This window comes from Syngnathus leptorhynchus, chromosome 20, assembly GCF_054491065.1.
Source record: "Syngnathus leptorhynchus isolate UIUO chromosome 20, UIUO_Slep, whole genome shotgun sequence".
In the NCBI taxonomy this organism is placed as follows: Eukaryota; Metazoa; Chordata; class Actinopteri; order Syngnathiformes; family Syngnathidae; genus Syngnathus; species Syngnathus leptorhynchus.
This window is the reverse complement of record NC_141214.1, coordinates 2,287,048-2,305,160: the sequence shown is the minus strand read 5'-3', so window position 1 is coordinate 2,305,160 and position 18,113 is coordinate 2,287,048. Positions and strand designations below refer to the sequence as shown.

The window sequence follows — 18,113 nt, the reverse complement described above, 5'->3', positions numbered from 1 at the left end:
TAGCACAACTGTACAAAATTAAATAAAAAAAACAGACTTGATTTGAGAAATTTTATTCTTTAAAGATATGCATTTGGATGCACATTACAAAGCCAAAAATGAGTAAACATATGTTTTCTCCAGAATGAAAAAAAGAACCTGTAAATAAACATCACTCCTTGTTTGTTGTTAGCATTCGGAGACTTAAAGGAGCTGTATCATGCTATTTGAAACTAGCCCTAAATCACAGCCCTTTGAGACTGCTTGTGATTTAGGGCTATACAAATAAACTTGACTTGACTTGACCTTTGGCACAAGGGCAATCTAATTGGAAAACACCACTTTGGGCATGTATTTGTTGAGGAATCAGCATTTTAACAGCTCCAGACAAATTGATTTAGCATGATATGGCTCCTTTATGGTATTTTGATGACAATGAAGAGGGGAAAAAAATAGATTTCCCCAAAAGGCACCGAGGGGCAAACAAACAGCGTATTTGCATTCGATTGTGAGCGAAAGGGGTTAAAACGGTGACAATATAAAATGTGAATCATTCAAGGGAGAATACCACTTAAAATACTTAAAAATGACCAAATGAAGCATTTGTTGTACAACTGCTACACAGCTTAACTACAACTTTGGCGAAATGAGAAGCAATTAAACGCTTTTTAGTGACGTTTTTTTATTTTTTTGCATAGTTTGTCGATAACATAATTGTGTCAAATTTATGTAAACTTAAAGAAAAGAAAAAAAAGGTTCAGACCCGACACAGGGCTGAGATGTTTGAAAAAGACTTTCCCCAAAAATGGAAAATATGCAATAATAAAGCACTTTTGCTCATACAATAATAAATGTTAATAAGAAAAATGTATTGACTCATAACTGTGCTACTAAATGGTCCCTCTCTGTAAGAATGGGTGGCACAGTGGTGGATATTTTGTGTGTGGTATTTTTTTTTCTCTTTAGATCTCCACCTTTGCTTTTAAAGAGCAAGCACATGTACATTCAAGTTGACCTTCGGTTAAACCATTTTGACTCCTTCCACCCTTCACTACCAACCCTGTGACATTCCACTTCCTGATTTCCATAACGACACTTAAGACAGACGGTTCGTGAGGAGCGAGGTTTTTTTTTTTTTTCCTCTAGATGTCTGTTGAGGTGCGGTCACGAGTGTCGGCAGAGGCAACGTCTTCGGTGATATACAGAACCTCGCTGGGCGAAGACGTGTGGCGCTGGCTGCAGGCGGTGGAGTGGCTCCTCCGAGGCGGCAGCTGCTCCAGGCGATCGTGCTCCACCTCAGGCAGCGACATGACGACCGGCGCGTCGCTCGGCTCGCCCTCCCTGGGCGCTTCCGTCTCGCTGAGCTCCGCCGACAGGCGGCTGCAGTGCGAGTCGGCCACTGACGGCAGACTCCCGCTCAGCGACGGCGAGTCCAATTCGGACGAGATGGTGCTGCGGCGTTCGACGTCTCCGTGTATGTGGTTGACTTTGGACTCCGCTTTGCCTCCGCCGCGTTTCCACAGCTTCCCTTTGCTCTTCTTGTCCCCTGCCAAGGAGGACGCCTCTTTTAGGTGGCTGCTACCGCCATCCAGGCTGCTGCTGACGCTGCAGTGTCGCACCTTCTCCTCTTTGGACTCCACGTCTGCTTGCACCTCCAGGCTGTTGTCTCTGCATAGCACGCATCCACACAAAATACTTTCAGCCACATATCAAGGCATCACCAATTCACAGCGGTGTGCCTTAGGTAGTAAGTATGCTTGATGACCCAGAAGTGAATGTGGTTCGGTTATGCTGAGGAACTGTTCATGTAACATGGAATTCATCAATGTGTCCATGCTAAAATTATGTAAAATGTAGAAGCTCTATGAGCCACTCAATTTTAAGTGCCTCTTTAAGCAATTGGAAATTCCAGGGAATGAGAGTTCTGCCATTTCAAGTTATTGAGAGCTGTATACATGCTGTATACAACTTGGCCACTAAGGGGCAGTGTGGGGCCCTTGCGTTGAGATACAACTTGTAGTGCGTCAAGAAGCCGAAGAAGAGAGCCGCGAAGAAAGCCGCGCAAAGTTTCGACAATAAAACTTCTTTTCCAGCGTACGAAAAGCACATATACCTGTGAGTATTGTTGAAAAGCTCGTCTGTGTACCTTCCTGTATCGTTTTTGTATGAATTTTGAGTGGTTTAAGTGCAGTCGGTAGCGCGCTAAATTGCTACAGGGTCAATGGCGTTTTCTATCGTGTATTAGCATTGCTAGCTATGTTGGTGAATTAATATAAAACTAGTTGAGTGTGAACTATGTTAATTTTCTTTGTGCGCTTAGTTACAAAGGTTATTTCAGCCGTGGTGTAATAAATTGCTTGAAACCAACAACATTTGACGCTTTTTTTGGGGGAGGGGGGGGTGTCTGTTCGCTATTTGTCAAACTCAATGTGCTCAGGAAATGGAGGGAAAACCCACGACGTTTTTCTCAATTTCTTCTTCATTTTAATGTCCGGCGGGACTATAAGTGTCTCAAGTGGCCCACCGACACCAAAGAAAACGCGGACTCCGTTTTTAGCAGTACTAGTTCTGTAAGAACTTATGAAGTTATATTGGTTATTATCAAGGTAACCTTTGGAAAATGCTCTCATTTTGTTTCCAATTGTAAAATGAAGACGAATTGTACTATGCCTTTTAAATGAACATTAAAGAAGGGAGATGGGGGTTACTGTGATAGAGTATGACGTATAAGGACAATTTGCCCCGCTGACCTTTCCAGAGGCATGTAGGCACTAAGGATGGAGCCCGCCATCGCCTTGGTGCTGGCGTTGTCGCTCATGGTGCCAAGACTGACGGTAGCCGACTCTCCACTCAGACTGCAGCGCTCCTTCTGGACATCTGCCTGCACCTCCATCCTGGGAACCACAAATAATGTATAGTACTTCATTCACATTTTAAAATATATGTCAGATGTCAGAAAGGTTTAAACTTGAACCAAACAATATGAAGTTCGCGTGTAATACGTCTCGGGCATTTTATGTTCATCCTCACTCAATATCGTTGGATTTGTTCTGAATATTTGACATGCGGCTGTCGCTTTAATTTCTCCCCCTACCTGTTGTAGCAGCTGCCTGACAGGCTGCCAGTGATGCTGGTGCCGGCGAGGGCCGTGGTGCTGGCGTTGTCGCTCATATTGTCACGCTGGGCCGAACCAACGCCGCAGCGCTCCATGTGGCTGCCGCTCACGCTGAGGCTCAGGCCCGTCAGGCCGCCCACGCTCGCGCCGTCGCCCAGGCTGGCGTTGTTCAGCCTCGTCTCGGCCACTGACGTCGTGTCTGGACGCGCAAAAAAATGTGCGGTTTTACTTTTGCAATACTAACGTACAGTGGATTCTTTTTTTGTTCATATATTCATTTTTAATACTTCGCAAGGAACTGGTTCACAACATGCCAAAAATTACCTGTAGCTGCTGCACCACTGCCCAAGTTGTCGTTCTCGTCGTCAAACTCGATACGCACGCCTTTGCCGTTACCTGCCGACACGCCGCAGCCGCCGCTTCGACAAAGCGAGATCGGCACCACGCCGTAGACGTACGCCAACATGATAGGCACGCCGATGCCTGGAAGCACATCATTGACATAAGTGAGAGATTAATCCTTGATTAGGGGGTGGTAAGCGAGTGGAAGCAATTCGTCACTAACCGACAGTCACAGCTGCCACTGCGGGCGAAACGATGACGGACAGCGTCACGCCGCCAGCAATCACCAAATTCCTCTTGTGCTTGGAGATGTCTTTGCCCTCGTAGCGATTATGGATCTAATTAAATGGTCGACAAGCGTTCACAAACTTGCTCTTTTTTCCCCCCCAAAACAGAACATGACCTGAGGTCTCACCTTTCTGCCTACGTAAACCGGGATGCCGATAATCATCGCGGGGAAGGCGATACCCGCGATGAGGGCGATGCCTACGGGCGCCCCAACTAAGGTGCCCAGCTGCCACAGGATTTTCTTCTTTCTGCTCCAGGGCTTCTTGCCCCAGAAGGTACAACCAGATGGACTGGGGGGGGGGGGGGCACAAAAAATTTTTTTTGGGATCATTGCTTGATGGTTTATTCATAGTTAAAACTTCATTGATGGAAAAGTTCTTGTAGCAAGACAGGGCCCGCGTGACTACATTTCCTTCATGTGTCTGTGGGGAGAGCTTAAGCAGCTTACCTGAGATAGTGCAGGTCAGAGATCTCTTTCATGCAGAGCCAGCAGAACTCACAGCCGCAGACAGCGCAGGTCATGTGATTGCAGCTGCCGTCATTCATCTTGATGATGCAGGCGGCGCAACGAGGGCACGGCTTGATGTCGTCACCTAGGAGACGTCAGGGAGCGTCGTCGGCACAAAAAATATGAGCTGTTTTACTGAGTGGAATTGAAGGGGGACATGTAATGGGGAAAAACCGACTTTTCCATAATTGCTAAATGATGCATAGTATAGTCAAGTAGTCATAATGTCTTCTTTAATGTGACTTTTACATTTCATTACCTGCAGCGCCACTCTCCTGGCTGTAACTAAGTGACGACGAGCGGAAACTGCGCAAGCGGAAGTGCTGCGCCCGCTGCTGGCGCGCCGTGTCACACGTCTGGTTGGGATGCCACAGCTGCTTGCAGTGGTAGCAGAACTCTGTGCCGCAGCCTTCGCGACCACACGTGATCTTCGGGCAGCTGGCGCAGCCGAATGCGATGACAGCGTAACTGGGTAAGTGGGGAAAACAAAGTTGATGACAAGGCTAAGAGCGGGAGGGGTGCAGTTTTATAAGTATGACACTAGATGGCAGTACAAGATCTAGAAATTGTAATGTTTACTTCTGTTACATTCACTGAAAAATATTACCCATGTCGAAAAAATGACTTAAAATTTGGATTATGGTGAAACTACTGTTTTCTTGTAAACTTACAAAATGCTTTCATAACAATGACTTATAAGAAAAATTACCTAAAAATAAGACTTTTTTTGTTACATTTATGTAAAATTATGCTTGTCTGAAATTGTAGTGATGAATCTTGTACATATAACATATTACTACCATATGTGGTAATCATGGAGACAGTAACACAGCGTTTGCAAGCACATAAAAAGTGTAAAGGCTCAGTGTGAAGTGTCAACACCGGAGTCTGCGAGCAGCTTCAACAGACGTGTGTAGCTACAGTAGTAATTTCGCCAATATACAGTGAATGACAGTATGGGCTTGTTGCGATAACGACACTAAGCAGCAAGGTGATCTCATAAGAACTGTGTAGGACGCGATGGCACCCTGCAGTCCATCATGTGTTGGGCGAAATTCCAAAACCGGCAGGTCCCTCTGTGGACTCTGTGCCCGATGCAAACAGACAATACCCTTGCGTGCATGACCAGTCACAAGACACTGGAAGACAAACATCCGCCATTTGAGCGAATGTTTAGTTGTGAGTAATTGGGAAAGAACTTGTACTGACTCTATACAACTTGATATCCTCTGTATGGCTCCTGGAGACAGCATGTCGCTCGGTACTCACCCATTAGAGAGAATGTATTGGCTTGACACGGACTATGGGGGCATTTGTTTCAAAAGCATCGCCGTGGCAACTACAAAGGCTTGATGTTGTGATGCTAACAATCCTAGATAGAAACAAAAATACTAAATTGTCTAACAGAAGCTGGGGGTTACCCTGGGCTGCTCACAGACAAAATAAGCATTCATTTGCTTATACCGTATGCTGGGAAGAGTGTGAAGTTTAACACCTGACACTCACAACCCACGTAGCAACAGCTGTGTGGACATACTGCTACGCCACCTCTCACGTGCCCATTTGTCAGAAAATCGTGTGCGTTCAGTGAAAATCTTACCCGCAGTCAGGAGCAGGGCACCAGCGGCAGTCAGGCTCGGCCACCAGCCACCGGCGCAGCATGAACTCCTCGTACTTCTCCATGAGCGCGCGGTCGGCCAAGATCATGGCGATGTCATGGGGGTTGAAACGCTCCGAACACTCGGGGCAACAGATGTTGACGCGTGACTCGGAGATCTCGATGCGCAGGTACTGGCGCAGGCAGTCGGCGCACGAGCGGTGGTGGCAGGTCATGATTTCGGGGAAGCGGTCCCGCGTGTGCCGCAGCAGGCACAGTGGGCACTCCAGCATCTCCGAGGAGCCCGCCGCCGAGGACGTCGACGGCACCCCCTGGACGGAGTGCGCCGACGTCCTGTCGGCTTCTGGCGGGACGCTGTCCACGCTGACGAGACCGGGCGGGTCCAGCGGCACCCTGGACTTGCATTTGGCGTCGCGCTCAGACCGCCGCCGCCGGCCAAAGAGCGCCTGAAGGGAGAGGCGGCGTTTCTTGGGGGTCTTCCTGACCGAAGGCAGGCTGACGGAGGAGGCAGCCGAGTTGAGCTCGCGCTCCGAGCCGGTGCTCCCATGATGTTGCTGGTGCAGGATGCTCATCATGACCAGAGATCACCACATGTGTTGGTAATGGATGGGAGGGGCGGGGGAGACGTGATGTTAGGGAAGCCTGGGACTCATGTAAACAAAGCCATGATGGCTGGGAAGGCGTTTGTGATGGGAAAACCTGAGAGGTGAAGAAAGAAAATATCACAAGGCTTAATATTCAAACGTTCAACATTTTTTGTGGGGCAAGAGGGTGGGGGTCAGTCAGTACACTTTCGTTTGTGCAGTCATCGTTTGCTTAACATAGTGCTGGCTTTCATATTCATTCATGGATCATTTGCCTCCATTTTTGCCAAATAATTCAATATCGATGATAAGAAGACAGCTCATTTTAAAACAGCATTTGGCTAAAGACTGTCATAAATTAGACGCGCTACGTACGACTCTTGCAGTTTGACTTTATTTGACTGTACGTTTACGCTGACATTTAAACGTGTCGCTAATTAGTTCAATGACATAATAATAATGAGACCAACCAAACAGGATCGTAAAACAAAATGAAATACTGTGTTTATTCAATGGTCTTGCACACAAAAAAAAAACGTTCTTGGTTTGCATGATTCATCAACCAACAGGAATTAGGTTTCGCAAAGTAATCTGGATGGAAACAGTCATTGTTTAGCAAACAAATTGAATGAAAACAATGTTTCAGCCGCACAGTGACAATCATAAGGTAAAACGCAGCTGGAAAAGCCTGCAGAGAAAGTGAGAGGGACTTTCCATCTGAGTGTCGTCACAGTTTGAGGGGAAAAAAAGAAAAGTGCATTATCAGTGCGCACACGCACAACATGCACAACACACACTGGGCTGATGTCCCAGTTACTGAAAACAGGCCCTTAGGGGCAGGACGTTAACTGCAGTGCCGCCGACAGCTTCCAACCAATCCCTGCTCTTTGCGTCAGCTACCAGTTCGTCATTTCTGCACTAAAAACGATTCAAACATGGAATACGGCCTAAAGTCACTGATAATGGAAAGTTTTGGCCAGGAATCTGGGAAAAAGCTAAACAAAGGCCGGGGTAGTAAAACTTTGATAGGCAACAATCATTTGCGCCAAAACATCAAGCAATGGAGCAGTCTAGTTTTTTGTTTAACATTCTTCTTTATTTAAAATCGATTACAACATTTGCTATCATAGGAATATTCTCACTGCTTCCTGGTTTCTGCAACCAAAGCAAACAGAGGCGCGGTAACCCAAATACCAGCTGTGACTTTACTTTAACACTAAACGCACGCTGTGTCGCTTTGCCTTATGTTTTCCTTCAAACGTGATTACGCCGTTCGTGCACGTCATTTGACTCATAAAATGTGTCATGAAGTGAAATCAGGTCGCGGTCTCCGAAAGGTGGATGGCAATTAAATGAACCTGGAATGAATATAAAAGATGTATTTCGTATCTACTTCAGTCGGGAGTTTCTAACTTATTTAACACTTTGTGAAGCGATGCCACCGTTTACTAGCGACGTCCCGGAATTTTGTCGAAGGTTCAACCGGTTCTTCCTCTCAGCCAAACCTCAGTGGGGAATGGGGATGGCGTAATCCTCCTACCATTTTGCGCCGTTCGGCTTCAAAGTAGCCCCTTGCACAATGACATTCTGGGAATGGGGAGATTCTGAGTGGACATCACGTACACTGGCGTCCGGTGACATTCCAGTCAAAGGGCAGACTTCCTGAGAGCGACAATGTGCGAGCCTACTGGCGGCAGTGTCGCTTTTTATAACACGTAGTATTACTGTAATTGTTTTAGCTTTCTCACGGACGAGAAAAGTAGCAAGCGGGCGTCCCGTCATTTTACACAGTGGGAAGAAAGCTATTGTTAGCCAAGGCCGTCCTGGTCGGGTGAAGGCTGCGTCGCTATTTAGAGCTCGCTCGTCTGTCAGCCAAAATATGACAAGCATACCACAGGCGGGCACTGAGATTCTTTTGTTGACATTTCGCAAAAATGCCAGTTATCCCTTTTCACACTTCCTGTAAACACGGCCGTTTCCCTCCCCTTCGCTGTTCAATCTAAAAACATTAAATTGATAAAGTCAACTTAGCAATTTCCCCTCTTTACTTGCGCCATGATTAGATTCTGACGGTATGATAACCGCGAGTAGAAAATTTTTTTGCAGTATGTTCAGATGCAGTATTACTTGGGACTCACGCTAATGACCACAGAGCTTATTTAATTCCCAGTGGCTTGGTTTACTTTGGGAAAAGGCCGAGCAAGAACGTGACCGTACAAAGATGTTTGGCTGGGGGGAAAAAGGTCATCGAGTGGCTGTAAAAACCACAGAGACTCTGCTCTCAAGTTACTATCACGGTAGTTGTCTTTGCCAAGGGTCGACCCCCGCAATATCCCCCTTAAAAGGGGTAAGCAATTTCACACCACCTCTGTGCGAGTGTGCAAAGAGGACTCATTAATGGTGAGCAATAAAGAAAAGTCCCAAAGTAAATAAGGAAGGACTGTGCCCTGCAATTGACGCCTTATCTTTATGATGAAAGCATTGCTGACAGCCCATCATAAAAACATTTGTAGATGGCCTTCATTCTCATTTTGGCTGTTATTCTTATAAAGTCTTCACTTAGTATCTGAAAAGTTAGCGCTTGATGCAGAAACAAATCCAATTTGGGGCCTGTTTGTGGGTATTGTACAAAAAAAGATGATGTTCAAGATTTTTTATTTTTTTTAATTGAATTCAGATTTTACTCCTGCAAAATTGTAAATCGCTGTAGCAAGGAAATTATGTCATAAAGCATCAAGGTGTTTTTCCATAGCTCATCAAATGTATGAAATGCATGCAAATTACACAATGGCGTACTAGTCAGTACTACAGTATGATATAAATATATATAAATATATTTTTTTGCAAAGCGCAGCAAATCTTTATCATCTTGTGATTCGGGTCGGTTTTGGACATTAACCGTATAATTATTCTACTTCGCATTCATGTGACGTAAACAACAGAAAATGAAAGCAGTGATGGAAAAATAAAGGAACGCTCATAGAGTCACAGAAGCAACAACCAACTATTCGAAATGACGTTGGTTTAGATTTAAAATTCTTATTACATAAATATTTTACCACTAAAAATAACAAGTTAATCCTGTAGTTTGTCTATGTGGTAACCAACATAGACGACAATAAAAATGATGACTGACTGCTCCTAATTAACTCTCCGCGGATTGGTTGATTGTCTACACGCATTTTCTTAGAAAATATGCACGCATAAAACAGAAACTACGATTTTTTTTTACGATACTGACGCATAAAATACCCATTGCAAATAATCAGTGACGGTAAAAGGATGACGCACGCTAACAAAACAAGGTTTGCTCGTGGAAGGGGATATTTTCTAAACATAAACAAAAATAATTCTGGGGAGGATATTTTGCACGGGTAACCGTTGTTACCCCGATAGCGCTCGCTTAGCTTAGCTCCCAACTTTAATAATCGTTCTAAAAGGAGTTTCCACCGATCTGCTTTTAATTCCTTTTTCACATGCACTACGGTTTGGTGCTTCGATTTGAAGCATTTCAAGTGCACATAGAAATCAAGGAAACTTTAAACTGACGCAATCTGTCGTGCTTAACCTCAAAAGGAAGAACTGTTTACATGCTAAGCGACTAGCTCTCCGTCGCCTCTGAATATGAAGGAAGTTGCGGCTTTGGAGGCGATTAAAAAAAGATCCCGAAGTTCCGCGTCTCTTTGAGCAAACTTACCGTCGAGTTTGTCAGTGGAATGATTTTTCTTTGAGCTGACAATGCACTGCCGCGTGTAGATCGTTAATAGGGGTGGAAAAAAGTTGGCTTTGCAGTGGACGACCAAGGTAGTGGGTGAGTCCGTCATCTAGCTGCACAATTGGGAAAGTGGAAGGCACCGACATCCGGTAGAAATGTTGAATTTCACAATAAAGAACCTTGTTAAATAAGACGCTTATTGTCCGTGTAATGGAATACAAAATAAACCACCGTAAATCAGGTGTATTAAGCTTTAAAACGGTGCATTTAACAATAAAACAATATCAATGTATCATAATTATATCCAATCATTCTAAGTGGGAACCTTATTAAATGGAAAAGAAAACGTTTAATTGTAATGTACATTGTTGTACAAAAGAAATAAACAAGGAAAAATGCTTTAAAATGAAAGCTTACACGTTCAAAATATAAACCCAGGTAAATGTATAGAAAACTGTTTGTGTTTTTTCTGTGTTCATTTGATAAAAAAAAACATGTATTACATTTTTCTCTTATGTATGAAAGCAATTAACTATGCTTACTTTGTGCAATGTATTTTAATCCTCAAAATTCACAGTACAACGTTTTTAAAAGGTAACAAGTGTAAAAGCAAATATTTAATTTTAATGCTTTCTTTTCATGCAAAACTGAATTCACTTATTTTTGTGCCAAATCCGGATTTGGTCTATTTGTGAAGCATCACCTTGACAGTTTGAGTTTGAACGTTTAAACAATGAATAATGACGTAATTCCAAAGCGCTGGACAAAAATGAGAGGAAGGTGTGTTCAAAATGAGTTCAACCATTCATTCAATGATTATCTAAAGCGCACAAGACCTTAAGTGGTTGTAAAATTATTAAAATGAGACAGACACGCATTTGCATTACCAAAACATTTTTTATTTGGATTGAACACACAAAACATTCAATTGGCATATATTATTTGTCTAGATACGCAATACAGATGTGTTTTAAAAGGCAGTTTAACCAATCTACATCTTTTTGTGCATACTCTCTGAGATACACATTACAATGGTTAGTTTTTAAAGCTCTATTGGTGCAGCAAAGGTACAAATGTTTTGCCCTCTTTTAAACGTTAAAAACAAGCAGGCACTTCCTTCCTTACAAGTAAATGCCGGCCTTACTGCATTATTTCCCACGGACATGTTTTATTTCCCTGAAATGTTTAGGATTAAAATACGCCTCCATCTCATCTAGACAAAAAACAACTTCAAACTGTTTCAGTTCAGTGACTCCCAACCATTGTGACAAATGATTTGATAACACTTCAAATTAATTCAAAAGTCAAATATCCATAGCAATTGAGTTTTGGCAGTGAATGAGTTGGACAGACAATATTTATTCATTGCAAATATGTTTCTTCATCTTTGCCAGTGCATAGTTTTTATATGTAATTTTTTTTCTTTGTTACAATAAAGGTCGGGAAACACTGGTTTATTGCGTAAAGCAGATGGCAAAAACAAGTCGAGTGCATGCATCTCTGTAAAGTGCTAAAGCATTTCCTGGTTGCTCAACCTCTGCAGAAAATCATTACAACAACCCCCCAAAATAGTCAATATAAATGATGGCACAGTATTACAGAAGTGAAAACTACTAAGGCAACATAACAGACACAAAAGCCGTGTATTATTCCACGTAGTTTACTTGCAAGCTTGCATTGTTTGTAGTTGAGAAAATGTTTGTTTTGCTTATTAGGTTTTACCCCTTCAGTCCACATGTTTCCCATCTTTGGCCATTGATTGACAAACCCGAGTTGGTCCACGCTATGTGCCGTGGTGTGTGACGTAGTAGTCGTGCACGTACATCAGCACGGCCACCGGTTGGCCGATGATGAGTGACATCCACACGGCTGCGTTGCCGTAGATGCCATTCAGGAAGCGACCCACGAACCAGGCCAGGGGAACCTGGCAAGAAGAAAAGGGGTGAAGAAGGCACATTGGTTTGTTGCCAACCAAAACAACAGCCCCTTGTCATAAAAGCTAACATAACTAGTAAACCTCCACAATTGCATTTGAGCAAATTACGTCTAGTAATGTTTGCCATTTGGCCTCACCTGAGCCATCATGCCCATAAAGGCCCAAAGTCGAAACATCTTCAGAGGGATGCTCACCAAATACTGAGGAACACAACCAAATCCAAGAGTTAATGAGAAAACTGAAAATAAAATCTGGGAAGGTTTATAGCAATTACTTCGTGGAAGAACGCAGACAGCATAAAAACGGCACTTTGGGCCACCAGCTTGTTGACGCCTCTCTTCAGCATTGGCTTGTAGAAATGTCTACAAAATCGACAAAGTTAGATCATTGCCAGGTGTTCCTAAAGATGCCTCCGCTCACCTCAGGCACCACTTGTGAACCGGGATGTTCCAGTTAGCCCAGAAGTAGGTGACGCTCTCAGAGTTCCTGCATGAATGACATTTGTGTCTACAGCATGTACAGTACCTTTTAAAGATGGAATATACTGTAAGATCTTCGTACTTACCACCAGTCCCTGTAGAACTCTCTGTCCCCAAACTGGAGCAGCTCAGCCACAAAATTCATGGATGAGTGGAAGAACCAATAGAAAAAGATCAACCAGATCAGATGGTTGGGAACCTGAGGAAACAGAGAATAGAGAAAGATTAGGAAGGAGACAATAAGAAGCAGTGTAGTTTTTAAGACCCTCACCGCCAACTTGAGAAGTCGCTCCACCATTCTGGAAAAGTCCATTTCCTGTGTGACACACAAACAATCGTCAGTCACACAACACAAATTGTTGTGTTTGACATCTCACCTGGAACGGCTTCATGGAGTTCTGTATGGTCGGAACCATCCACTGGGAAACAAAAACAAATCACGTTATTTTATCGAACTAACATTTGTTATTGGCGGCAGAACCATCACCTGCTGTATTAACCCCACCAGCAGCTGCATAAAGAACAGCTGCAAGGAGAAGCAAACCACACGTTTCAAACGGCCCATTAGCCGATTCCATTATTTCAAACATCACCATTTCAAAGAGCCGTCTCAGGAGGAAGCGTTTACGTATCCGGGGCGAGCGTGGGAAGTTGAGCTGGTAGCAGAGCGTCGGCGCAAACACAAAGTAGTACATGTCTGTGGACAAACCAGCGTGAGATGACTAAGCCAGTATTTCAAAGTCACCAAAACAATTGGTGTCACCTCTGTGCGTGAGATTCCCAGGGTAGGAGACATTGGTGTGCACCGCTGAGCCATTGAACTGAGCCACAGACGGACCTGGAAATCAGTCGGCTTCAAATACCACAGCGCGTAAAAAGTGCCGCTCACTGAGCTGACCTGTAAAGTTAAACGACACTCACACGAGTAGGAGCGAGTCAACCTTTTGGCTTTGGCTTGTCTGATCTCCCGGCACCACCTGTTGGTGTCCTGGTAGGAGTACAGCTTGAGGAGCAGCACCGTGTAGATACCCAAGGAGAGAATACCGCCCACTGACAAACACAGATACTGACACTTGATATAAAGATGACAGAGAGACTCGAGCGTTTACCTACCGGGGGTAACGGAGGTGACAGTGAGAACCGTCACGGAGGGAAAAATCAGCAGTGATGTCAAATTAAAGATGTGAAGAATCAAGCCAGTTGTTTCTGACACCGTTCCCTAGAAGAAAAAAAAAAATATATATATATATATTTTGAAAATTAAAAAATAATAGATACAATCAATACCTCAAATATAATAACAGTAATAATCAGAGTGTATTAAAAAGTAGAGCAGGATCTCACCACAGCCAAACGTCTCTCTGTATACAAAGCTGCCAAAATGAACACGTTGGATGCTAGAAAAGCAGCACAGCAAAGCAGAGCGAGAAAGAAACAACATCAAGTGTGAACTTTGGCAGGAATACTTGACTTTATAACTAGGACAAGCGCTTGTTCAAAACAGCTGTATGGACAGACGGCAGTTTCAAATGAGATAGACCGAATTAATAAGAAACTGCTGATAGAAAATAAAATGAAAAATTGAAACGGTTTAGAATAAAAAAATATATATATAAAATACAAACACATGAATTAAATGATAAATTGTCATACCGATGATGAGGCAAGCGGCTGGCCAGCTGTAGGGGTCTTTCAAGAATAGCGACACCACTTGTATGGGGTCTACCAGGATGCCATACCTGAGGAAGACAACGGCTTGAACTCAGTTTCATTGTCAACAAATGTGGGGAAAAAATGTATCATTGAATAGTACTTCACTTTATTATATTCTCCAGGAAGAGACGGGCATTACTCAGCACCTGGGAGAAGCCAAAATACATTTTTATAGTTCATTTTCACGTAATCACAGTCAACTGAGGGGCAGGTGTTTATTGTTGTCTTGCTCAATAAGGAGGTCAAGGTGTGCCCTCTTGACAACATATCTGATAAACATTTATGGCGGCCCTTGTTTCTGATGAATAAGGTCTGAGGTTTGTTCATCACGCTGCGATGCAACTGTTGCTCTTACTCAACGTGCTGTCTGACTTGTGTTTTAGTAACCTTTAGCAAGGACTGCAAGCCTCAAGAGGGCAAGTGACTGAATGGAGTAAAGCTACAAATAAAAGTCTGAGTGCCTGAAATCTTCTTTCTGCAGTTTGATAAAAAAAAAAAAAATCTAAGTTTAGACCAGTCTTACAAAACATTTAATAATTGAACTGCCTATTTATAGACAGCGGGTGTTTTATTTTCGGATCACAGATATTATAGGTGCCTGTCAGGCGGGGGGGGGGGGGGGGGGGGGGGGGGGTAAGGTAAAGTAAGGACAAAGTGACTGTTTACAAAAGTCGTGCACTGTAGTGTAGATCGTTATCAGGAGACTTTGATTGTAGAGTAGTTTTGCTTTGTTTTTTTAATTTACCATTTTAATGGTTAACTTATTTATATACTTGTATGATGGCAACCATTTGAGCCTGCAGCACATGAATTCACTTGACAGCTATACTCACCAGCATGACGACACACCAGTTAAGGATTCCTCTGTAGTTACTGAAGCCGCTGGCGGAGCTCAGAAGAGACTCCTGTCGGACATGGCAGCTGAATAGGAAAAAATAATAAAATAAATCATCACTGGGGTAAATGTTGAAATTCAATGTGACAAATAATATTGCCAAATAATATTTGGAACAAATGTTATTTTGCAACAACTGTCCACGTTTGTACTTGCCCGTTGAGAATTCCATGTCATTTTTTTTGGTATGATTAATGAGTCAGCAATGCATATTTCAAAATGCAACAGTAGGATCTGCTTGTGTGTTTCTTAATCATAGATGCAACAATTGCGTTGTTATATACTGAGCAATTGTGGATTCATTTTGAACTTGCCACAAAACGTCACCTGAGGTTTTGGTTTTAAGCACTCCCTGGCGATTCCGCACCTGTCCCTGCTACATTTGGGTACATCAGGATTTTCCTCAACTCCTTTTGATTTGCAGATTTACAAAATACAGATGTTGCTGCTACACAGTATGTATAGCAAAGTGAAAGAGATGTCAGTCCCGTGGGAAAATTCGCACTTTACTAGTTGGGTACTGCATTATGTGGCAATCTAGTACAAGAATATCCGATTGTCCTTAGTTACCTGAGTCTCTCGTTAATTTCGTCCACTGGACTCTCCGGCTTGTTGTGTTTATCAGCGGGCTGTTGGCCCGGATCTCTTACTGCTTTTCCATTGCTATTAAGGCGCCTTGCCGACTCGTCCGTCTTCTTACCGGGACACGGTGGTGGTTTCTCGCCGCTGTGCAACTTGCCCCCATTGGCTTGCTGCTTGACGCTGCCAGTAATTGTGGTTCTCCTCTGACGGGTTCCGGGCCCTCTCATCTCAGGTCGATCACTCATTACGTCTCATGCAGTGTTCATCTGACAGGACATGTCGGCCCGCCGATGTCCTTTGCTTGTCAGTGGGCCCCGCAGGACACGCGTGACGCGGTTACAAGCGCAGAGGTTGAGTCCGATTGCAAGTCTGTAGGCGGTCTTTCATATCGACGCTATCAAGATATTGGTGCAATTAGCAAATGGGTTGCCAGATCTCACGTATCCACCTCCCCACTCCACAGAGCATGTCTCCCTGGTGACGTCCGCTTCTATCACAGCTCACTCGGATTTACTCATCGGCATTCTCATATTTACTCTGAAACCACAAAGGGCGCTAATTCGGCGACTCTGCAAGATATTTGACTTTGCGTTGCATTTGTATGCTTTTATAAATATCACCGCTAGATGTCAGTAAAGTTAAGAAAATGTGGCCCAGATAAACAGCCAGTAAAGTGTTTGTTGGATAAATGCCCTAAAAAATCGGTGCCGTTCTCAAAATAACATTCTTTTACTTGAAAATTACAGGAGGTGTATTTTTTTTTTTAAAGTTACCAAAAATCAAAACTGTCACTTATTTCCTCGGAGAACTACAAAATAGTTCGCTTGACATGTCACGAGTTTCCAACCAGCCAATTGCCTTTGAGATTTTAGTCACAGGCTCAATTTGACCAATTGTTAGCGCAGCTGTGTAATGTGAACGTCTCCCAGGAAGACACATTTGAAGTTGAGGTCGACCACGCGCTAAATGTTTGTTATTAAACGCTTAAATCCGCGTATTACCCACGACACAACGTAGAATCGGGTTTTTTTTGCCAAGAAGATTTTAAAAAGTAATGAAAAAGCTCAAGAGAAACACACCAAACGGGACGAATGTACCTGTCACGAAAGGTAAAGTCGCGCAACTGTTAGCAGGCAAAAAATAAAGATACAGGCAAAAAAATAAAGATACAAACTGGACACAATTCTTCTATTTTTAACTACTAACGTTTGACTTCGTGGTTACTCTTGAATTTTACCTTGCCATTGTAAATTCGCGCTTGTAAATGTTGCCTGCGTGGCAGTATGGCATACCAACAAATGGGTAATTTTCTTCTTTTTTTTATCACCAAATTGATTTTGAAGATTACAATTTTTTGCATCCAAGTACACCTTTCATTGAGGAAATCATTCATGGACCAACTTTGCTAACACCTTTTGTATGTCAATGTGTTACAGAAGTGAACTGTGGGAAGAAGCAGAAGTTGACTGAGATCCACTTGGCGTTAAACAGGTAGAATGTTATAGTGTTGTAATTTTTGGGCCAATGAAGTGATTTACTTGCCCACTCAAGGAACAATATGTGCCCTTAATTCCACAGTGATCCGGTGGACATCGAGACCCTGAGGAGGGCTGCGGCCAGTCAGGGAGGGCTGCTTTCAAATGAACTTCGTAGAAAAGTGTGGCCCAAACTGCTCAACGTCAACGTATATGATCTTCCACATAAGCCTGGTTAGTGTCAAATTTAAGTGTGGTACTTTTGAAAGAAATATGATGTGTAATACAGGATATGTTGCAGGAAAAGATGGACGAGAGAACCACAAGGACTACAACCAAGTGGTCCTGGATGTCCGGAGATCCATGAAGCGCTTTCCAAAAGGTCATTCTTCTTTACTGTGTTCACAACGGTACTGTAGAATTTGACGCTTATGTCGCTCGTCTTCTCTTGCAGGTATGCCGTCTGCGGAGCGAGCTATACTCCAGGAGCAGCTTGTTGATATCATCCTGGAGGTTCTGAGGTGCAACACGCAGCTCAACTACTATCAAGGCTACCACGACGTGGCCGTTACGCTGCTGCTTGTTGTTGGCGAGCGTATGGCCATTGCCATGCTGCATACTTTATCCAAATATCATCTCAGGTAGCACACAGTATTATTTTGTGATGTAATAAATATGCATTATATAAGGTTATATATTGCTAAAACAGAAACAAATATATATAAAAAAAAAAAACTGCAAATAAGTGATATGTGGTGGTCCAGTACTTTATTTTTGTAAAGTACAATCTATTTTTTTGTAATATTGCAACTTTATTATCTCTTAAAATATTGGTATTGTGCTGCTATGACATGTAGATGGCAGCAATTCCTAAGGCTTGGAGG

General features: G+C 43.3%; 3 protein-coding genes across 6 annotated transcripts in view; 1 reads left to right on the top strand and 2 right to left on the bottom strand.

Annotated features, from left to right (window-relative positions):
* Positions 1 to 37: 37 nt before the first annotated feature.
* LOC147040783 (E3 ubiquitin-protein ligase RNF19A-like) lies at positions 38 to 10,317 on the bottom strand. Its single transcript, XM_085900167.1, has 10 exons — positions 10,132 to 10,317; positions 5,833 to 6,549; positions 4,492 to 4,700; positions 4,173 to 4,317; positions 3,852 to 4,014; positions 3,660 to 3,774; positions 3,419 to 3,577; positions 3,074 to 3,293; positions 2,730 to 2,873; positions 38 to 1,647 (listed from the first exon to the last, which is right to left on the bottom strand). The coding sequence occupies exons 2-10, from the start codon at positions 6,423 to 6,425 to the stop codon at positions 1,122 to 1,124; spliced, it is 2,274 nt and encodes a 757-aa protein (XP_085756293.1). The 5' UTR covers positions 6,426 to 6,549; positions 10,132 to 10,317; the 3' UTR covers positions 38 to 1,121.
* A 729-nt stretch (positions 10,318 to 11,046) lies between these two features.
* Positions 11,047 to 16,336, bottom strand: dgat1a (diacylglycerol O-acyltransferase 1a). The gene is made up of 17 exons (XM_085900168.1): positions 15,743 to 16,336; positions 15,111 to 15,198; positions 14,383 to 14,423; positions 14,218 to 14,303; positions 13,909 to 13,961; positions 13,678 to 13,783; positions 13,486 to 13,614; positions 13,328 to 13,402; positions 13,158 to 13,261; positions 13,052 to 13,090; positions 12,942 to 12,983; positions 12,836 to 12,880; positions 12,651 to 12,763; positions 12,506 to 12,571; positions 12,360 to 12,447; positions 12,223 to 12,285; positions 11,047 to 12,073 (listed from the first exon to the last, which is right to left on the bottom strand). The coding sequence occupies exons 1-17, from the start codon at positions 15,997 to 15,999 to the stop codon at positions 11,933 to 11,935; spliced, it is 1,536 nt and encodes a 511-aa protein (XP_085756294.1). The 5' UTR covers positions 16,000 to 16,336; the 3' UTR covers positions 11,047 to 11,932.
* A 41-nt stretch (positions 16,337 to 16,377) lies between these two features.
* Positions 16,378 to 18,113, top strand: part of LOC147040780 (TBC1 domain family member 20) — a 36,598-nt gene continuing 34,862 nt past the window's right edge. For 3 of the 4 annotated variants that reach the window (XR_015062851.1, XR_015062850.1, XR_015062852.1), the window contains exons 1-5: positions 16,380 to 16,863; positions 17,191 to 17,245; positions 17,333 to 17,463; positions 17,531 to 17,611; positions 17,684 to 17,870. Coding sequence is in view for 1 of the 4 variants with exons in the window: in XM_085900171.1 (XP_085756297.1) it covers positions 16,809 to 16,863; positions 17,191 to 17,245; positions 17,333 to 17,463; positions 17,531 to 17,611; positions 17,684 to 17,870 (509 nt within the window). In the remaining 3 variants the exon portion in view is untranslated. Of the gene's footprint in view, positions 16,864 to 17,190; positions 17,246 to 17,332; positions 17,464 to 17,530; positions 17,612 to 17,683; positions 17,871 to 18,113 lie in introns of all 4 variants that reach the window. The other variant, XM_085900171.1, reaches the window with a different exon arrangement.